Genomic DNA, 7,616 nt, shown 5'->3' on the forward strand with positions numbered 1-7,616 from the left:
AATCGTCTCCGGTAACGGTTTTGCAAATTTTAATTCTAATCTCAGGTTACTGTTTTTTACAAGATGCAAGTGATTAGCGTTGTTATTAAGATCCGAGGTTAAATTGTACGCGAATAAACAATTTCCGTTAGGGTAATCTTCCCGACTTATCTGATTCCCTTCATCTACGTTCCACTGATTAGTTTGAATGAAAAGATTGCAATACGCTTGAATATATAGATTTTCCTCAAAGTTTAGAGATAACGCCTTATGAGGGACGCTGCTACCGTCAATGTACAATCCAATGCTTGATAAATCGAAATGTTGAAAGTTGTACGGGGATTTTTTCAAATCTCCTAGAAACGCTTTTTGTTCCACAAACCCGATAACAACTTTCTTAGGTGCTTGTCCGGTAAATAAATGATCTTGCACACTAGCCATAAGTCCAGCGGGTATAGAAAATGAGGTGCACTCCGAACGAGTTACAGGATATTTAGCGGTTCCATATTGTAACGCCTTGGCTTGAGCGAGCGATAGTTCCGGTATCACTTTAACATTCCTCAGATAAAGGGAAGCTGATAAAATCTCCACTTTACATTTTACGTCGGAATGAACGCAAAAAGCTGCTCTATTTTTATCGAATTTAAATTTCAAATCAACCATATTTAATAAAAAGCGTGGTTGTTGACATAAATCAGTATGGACTACGCCTAACAAGTCAATCGCCCCTTTTTGCGCTAAACTCGCTCGTTTAGAGAAACCATCGTTATCGAAAAATGAATCGAACTTTCCAGGCGTATCCCGATAGAAAAGTGAACTCGTTAAATAACTTTTTTTCGCAGAATCTCCGAACGTTAATAAAGTTTGTATCATACTTTTATAAGCGTAATTTTGACTGGAAGGTGTTACTGATCTTTCATTAAGAAATACGTGGACGTCGCTAAAAAGCGAATGAAGAAACAAATTCTCGGGGGCGATATTGTCGGCTGGAGTTCCGGCGGCCCCACCCGCAACACCTGGAACCGCGGGTTGCGGTAGTTGACCATTATCTTTAGTTACCTTAACTCGAACGTGCAGCAAAGTTTGTGAAAGGTCTATATACGTTTCAGAGTTACCGTTGATAGAAAATGTAATTGATGCGTTATCAACTATATTTGATATTGGATTATACTCAACCCATTCTCCACCAATAATCGAAGATTGTGTCATAGGTACTTGAAACAAATCTAGCTCGGAATTTATACATTCAACTGAGTGCGGGTGTAAAAGGGACATTATGAGAATATATCGGAACGTTTAGGGAACCGTCCTTTCGCTATCCTGCCTGCTGTTGAAATGGCGCTTTTCGATTGAGTTCGTTTCCTTTTATTTCCGGAACCCGTCATTCTTTTAATATGATCCGTAGCTGAAGATGTTAGTCTCATGGCTTCATCAGCTGCTGAAGCTAAAGTTTCCCTTCCAGCGTTAATAGAATGCGATTTAAGCGCTGTTTTAATTGGGACTCCGCTAACAACATCGGTCGCTACTTTCGCTCCGGTACTTAAAAGTTTTTTTCCCAAGTAAGTAGCGCCTTTCTTCAGTAAAGGTACCGCGAATCTAAACGCTGAAGATAATATATTTCCTAGTCCATGTCCTCTTTGCACGGCTAAACCTCTATATACAGGTATTCCACCGAAACCAACCTGGTTTAAATAGTAACTTTCATAATCAGTTCTTGAAGGTGAATATTCAGACCTCATGATGTTAACTGTTCGCTCTCTTAAGCTAGAATGAAGGTGTGTCCTGAATGATTAAAGGTTTATAGTGAAGTCCACATTTTACGGGGTTTAAAATGTAATACAACTGTGTCTAGGTTTAAGAAAGATAAATATGTAAACGATAAAATGATTAAAGAGTTTATGTGCAAAATGTATTCAATAAAATAATTTTTTACAATTTATAGCAATAAAAGTTTTTTTTTATATATACATAAATACAAGCATTCATTATAATTTTTCAATATCTTTATGACCGTGCGCTAATGTACGAACCCCGCAGGGTAGAATGTATCTCTTATCATCATTTGGTGATAAACAAAGTTTTCTAGTATTTATAGTAAATAGTTCATGCTTGAAACTAGCTATACGCATCATCTCGGCTGACATGGTTTCTTGATTAAAAAGACAACGTTCATAGTCTTCGTGGCGGATGACGTTTCTAATAACGTTCATGGCAACGCCCTTACAAACCTTTTTATGGTTTAAAATTGACTCTAAAGATTTCCCCAATCGCAACTCCTTTTCTATCTCTTCAGCGGTCTTAGACTCCCCGTACAATTTAATAGAATAAAGCTTTGGACGAAGTCCTACAAAGCTTTGAATTAACTGCGAATTTGTCTCGTCTTTAAAATAACCGAGAGCTTTTTTATTCTGATTAGAATGAAGGAAATGCGAAGGTGGATAATCAGAGAAGTCAAAGCGGTTTTTATGAACTTCAAAGTCTTTATAAACATCATCCGTCTTAATGTTGTACGTTAAACTGTCTGTAAATATTTTATATATTAGTACTATTTAAATAAAAAATGCATATTAAATTAAATTACCAGTGTCTGTAAATAATAGTGATGCTTTGTCCCCGTACGTATTTTTTATGAATCCATAATGGAACCGATACATGAGCTCCTTGGATAAATCTAGAATGGTGAATCCGGTAAATATAGGCCGGTTAAGAACAATTTTAGCTCTCTTCTTATGAGCGCCGGCTAACTCTTCATTAAAGATGGTAAAGTGTTCAAACTGCGGGGAACTTGTAACTTTTAACATTCTTTCTGGTTTATGAATCAACTCGAAATTTATATGCTTCCGTAAATTTTCCATTGTTTTTCTAAAGAATTAAATGAAGTAAGGGAAAAAACAGCAATAAATTATTTAAATTGATTTACCCGAAAACAGAGTTAACCATTAGTTTCCAGAAATTCTTTTCAAATGAACTCTTGGATAATTTCCTCTGTTCAGTGTTGAATCTAACATATTTTTCTAACCATTTTCCTTGAGTGAAGGTTAGAGCTCGATGAACCTTGGTTATTTTCAAACCTAATTCTACATAATATTTTAAATTGCGGTAATGTACTATGTATTTCTCTTTATTATTTAAATTAGGAAGAAGTTTTGGTAGACTTTGATTCTCCTTAATATTTAATTTTCCTAAGAGATCTTTGGAGTATGGAGATAGCATATCATGTGTAATAACTTTAGATTCCGCCGCTACTGGGAGATCGTTATGTAAGTCATGCAACTCTGGAGGATATTCAAGATCCACCTGCAAAGGAAACAATTCTTTAAAAATATAATTCAATAATTATAACACTTGTTATTTACCTCTAAAATGTATCCGTTTTCAACGTTATTGGGAATACTCAGAATATTTTCACTGAGTGTTTGCAAATCATCCTCCTGAACCCACTGGAAGTCGCCTAGCGGTAGTGGTTCACACATAACAGCACCGTACAAATTATTAGCATCTTCAATTAAGTTAAATTAAGTTAATTAATATAATTAAAATTAAAATAATTAAAATAAAAAAATAAAAATAAAAAAAATTCTTTATTTTTTAAAAAATGTAAATTACCTAAATAGCATATATAACTGCTCTCTTTAGACGAATCATATGTGTCGGCCATATATTTGTTATTCGCTTCAGAATAACGAGTTGAGATCATTGAAACACCGCCTCGAATCCCTAAAAATTCAATGTAAATACAATAATATTTAAAATATCACAAAAGCGTTACCCTTTTCAATAAATAAGTGTTGATCTATATCAAGTATGAGATCGAGGCGAACATCGGTCATCTTCAAAGCTGCTTGCCAGGCTAAACCTGGTGCGGTGTAAGCGTGAGCGGGATCTAATTTATAATGGGTTATAGATAATGTTCTAAAATTTTCAAAAACGTCGGCTAAGAGCAACGCATCGCTTTTCACATAGAGGTCGGTGTATTCCCCTACGAAAACCGAGGTTAAGAGATTTGAAATATTTATACTATAGTAATTTTACCTAATGTTTGAATATTAAACGCTGTCCAAACATTTTGGGCGTGTAAATAATCAGATTCTAAAATATTTTGATTTTTCAATGAACTGAAAAACGCTTCTCTAGGTGGCAGCATCGTCTCGTCAAATTTCTTTTCATCGTCCATATACTCGTATGGGTAGACCCCCTTCCGCAAAAGCAGTTGAACTTTCTCACTTTCAAAATATTTCTTAACAATCTGGAATTTACTGGCTCCTTCCAAAACGAGATTAGATACTAGAGCATCGAGGCTATCACTTAGAAATCGATAAGAGTCTAAAAACCGAAATCTCCCTAAAAAACAATAAAATTAATGTTAAGGTTAAATTCATAATTAAATATATTTTACCTAGTTTCAGCGAAATATAATTTTCGCTAGTGGAAGGAATACAGTCAAGTGTCTGTTCCTTAAAATGACCAATCTCCTGACATATAAGATGTAAATCGTATCTATGAAGATTTATTATTATTAGGTTTATTTCCTGGTTAATTAACTTAATAAATTCACCTGCTAAGGTTATGAAGGAAAATAGGGATAAATTCTGGAACTTTCTTTTGAAGATTACAGACGTTATGCGCTGGCCCCCTATATTTGCCGCTGAAATGGCAATGATCTCGAACAGCGGGCATATTTCCCTGATTTAGCTGCTTCTGACAAATGTAGCAATGCGTAGCAGCTTGAAACTGTTCCTCCTCCTCCGGGGTAATAATCATTGGTACATTTGTCTCAATGAGTTCCATCAACTCCTTCTCTAATTCCAGAATAGACTCCAGAAATCTTCGAGTTGCATCTTGTCCTCGATAGCAATCGGTTCGAACAGGTACACCTATAAGTATCCTATTGTAATATATCTAAAAGGGAATTTTGTCAAATAACTTACCGTCAGGTCCAACAAACACCCACGAATACGCGCAGCTGATGTGCATGTTTACTTTGCTGGTATTTATATCGGGATCTAGATCACATCCTTGAACTCTCGGTAGGATTGCTTCAAAATCGGCGTAAAATACATACTGCACCTAATAATTTCATTTCATTAAGAGTTAAATTAAATAATTTTTATTTTTACCTTTTCTGTCCACTCATATTTATCAAAATAAACCGTCTTCTTCTTAGTAGGGAAAACTGTTTTTTGGACGCCGTGAGTGGCGCATTCTTCGATATGCGCATCACGTCGCTGTTCAGCGTTGCTTCCACTGAATCGGTGAAGACACATTCTAATACAGAAAATAATTAGTATATTTCAAACTAATATATTGGAAACTAAATTACCTGCAATAATAACTTGTATTTCTGTGTTTTGTTAGATGCTGTAGCAGTTTTCCTAGGTCTCGTATAAGACAGTAATGTCTATTCCCATCGTCAATATCTTTAGTTTCGTCGGTGATGTATAGCAAATCAACCTCCCTTTCCTTACAACACTTGTTAGCGCTTACGTAAAGGGGGAATATGTCTCCCGAAAAGCCGAACACAGATATTGATAAATTATTCATTAATTCAAATTTTTTAAGTTCCGTAGCGTTTAATTTGAAAGGAAAAGATATATCACTGGTATCAAGTTCATTTTCATAAGGTGTATATTTGGAAACACGATTAGCGTTTTGAGTCCGAGGAACTGGGTGAAGTTTAGCGAGAATTGACCAGAGAAAACATTTCTCGTCATTTTCGTTTCTAATATTAAGAATCGCGTGACGTCGAGATAGTTTTTCAGGTAGTTCCATATACGATGACCCTCGCAACGGTTGGTAAGATGCTACATTTAATTCTACATACAGAACACGGTCAATTACCCAACCCGATCCTATCAAAAATATAATGTTTTAGTTCAAAATATAACTTATAAATTTTAGTACATACCTGTCGCTTCAAAGTTTTCCGCTGCTGACTGTATTGTTTCAAGACATTCATTCAGCTGGCTTTCAATGACATCGGGCGTTAATGTTGTTTGCATAGTGCTCCGGAAATAGGGTCGTACTTCCGCTCTTTGTTCCTCACCCCCTAAAGGTCTCATATAAACAGATCTTACGAGTAGGAACCATTTAATTCCACGTTTACTGGTGAGTCTTTCCATTAGAAATTTACTGAAAGCGGCTCGGTAACGTCCGATAAACATCCCCGCATCAATATCATAGTCTTCAGCATTGTAACGGATAGATGCTAACGTATCATTCAAGGCCTGGACCATACTTGGAGATGCTGGTGGTGTTTCATCAAGTATTGATGAGGCGGGAACAGGTGATGGCGTTGGGTTGTTGGGTAAATCCGCTGTAGATGGTTGGATAGATTCCAGTTGAATTTCTTGAAGCAGACTAGGTGAAGGTGGACGGTATGGCGATGGTGGACGGAAAGATGCTAGCGAACGTTGCATTGGTGACGGTGTGCGAGACAGGTCCATGGGTTCGGAAGGGCCGGGTGCGTTCAAGTCATGAGTTCGTTGATGGCTCTTGAAATGTTCCAATCTAGCAACATTCTTACCACATACTTCACAGACAAACGTATGTCTATCACCGTGTACTTCTCTAACATGCCGATTTAAGGAGGACTTGGTAGTGAAACTTTTCGCGCACGTAGGGCAAATATGTTGGGCTTTAGGCATCTTGAATATAGCTACCGCAGTTAACCGTGGAATGACCTCCTACAACGCTATACAACCTCTTTTATAGTATATTCAAGTATCATTTGAGAACAATACGTTTCTCATACTTAAAATATTCGTTTGAAATACTCGTGAGATAGGTTCAAGTGTTAAGCATATTTAAGTACTACTTACGCGTTAATGCTATTAAAATGAAGTTTAAAAATATTTCCATTCTACTTTAACAACAAATATTCCATGACGTCAAAACACTTCAATTCAAATTAACCGCGCCTCCCGGGGAATCTGCGCACGCGCCGCCTAGGTTATCAATTTTTACATCATTTCAACTTATTCCGTACGATAAAACTTGATAAGATATACGTTCAAGTATCTTTCGAGATAAGCGTAGATAAATGAACAAGTTGGCCTGGACACAATATGTTGATATACGGGAAAACAAATCGTCGCGAGAAATACCCTAAATACATTGACTTTTCGATGATTTTACCCCCATTTCATCCCTTAAATCCCGGATTTCGATCCCGAACCCAAACCCGAACCCGGGATCGATGCCACACCCTCACTTTCCTTCTACTTGCGTCGTTTCGGGTAACCAATTGATGGCAAAACCATTCTTGGTTGGAAAAAACTCTCCTTACCCCCTTTTTTTAAACAAAATGCTTCTATAATAAAGAAAAGATATATACATAAATACATTTTCGTACCTAAAATTCAAATTTAAAGAACGCGGACCGATAGATCTTCGAGGATGAGTTTTAACGTAATTTTGCCCAATTGTTGTTTTTATTAAAAGTCTCGTTTAATGAATAGTGAGTCAACAGTCCACTAGCGAGGCCCCCCGGAGGAAATGTGTTCAATACCGAGGCCGCGTTGCCTCTTTGGACAGCGCTCGCGATCCTTTGCATGAGATATCGGCGGATCGCGACTCGCCGGTTACCTCCCGAATTTTCCGACCGATAGAGTGAACCAATGCCAAGCCATCGCGCCCGA

The 7,616-nt window shown here is 36.9% G+C and overlaps 1 protein-coding gene across 1 annotated transcript; it reads right to left on the reverse strand.

Annotated features, from left to right (window-relative positions):
- Positions 1-1,959: 1,959 nt before the first annotated feature.
- LOC149943374 (uncharacterized) lies at positions 1,960-7,160 on the reverse strand. Its single transcript, XM_090176063.1, has 13 exons — positions 5,885-7,160; positions 5,300-5,828; positions 5,097-5,244; positions 4,908-5,046; positions 4,535-4,853; positions 4,376-4,476; positions 4,012-4,320; positions 3,749-3,958; positions 3,586-3,696; positions 3,336-3,478; positions 3,051-3,276; positions 2,561-2,650; positions 1,960-2,500 (listed from the first exon to the last, which is right to left on the reverse strand). Exons 1-13 carry the CDS (start codon positions 6,621-6,623, stop codon positions 1,965-1,967), a joined length of 3,600 nt encoding a protein of 1,199 aa, XP_090032189.1. The 5' UTR covers positions 6,624-7,160; the 3' UTR covers positions 1,960-1,964.
- Between the last annotated feature and the right edge of the window lie 456 nt (positions 7,161-7,616).

This window comes from Leiobunum rupestre, chromosome 5 (assembly GCF_980474605.1).
Source record: "Leiobunum rupestre chromosome 5, qqLeiRupe1.1.hap1, whole genome shotgun sequence".
NCBI classification, from domain to species: Eukaryota; Metazoa; Arthropoda; class Arachnida; order Opiliones; family Sclerosomatidae; genus Leiobunum; species Leiobunum rupestre.

Excerpts from the sequence above, each read along its gene's own strand:
- LOC149943374 (XM_090176063.1), bottom strand. The coding sequence starts at position 6,623 with ATGCCTAAAGCCCAACATATTTGCCCTACGTGCGCGAAAAGTTTCACT. Across the intron at positions 5,829-5,884 it reads GGAAAACTTTGAAGCGACAG|GATCGGGTTGGGTAATTGAC; the intron begins GTATGTACTAAA and ends TATTTTTGATAG. Across the intron at positions 3,479-3,585 it reads CAGTTATATATGCTATTTAG|ATGCTAATAATTTGTACGGT; the intron begins GTAATTTACATT and ends ACTTAATTGAAG.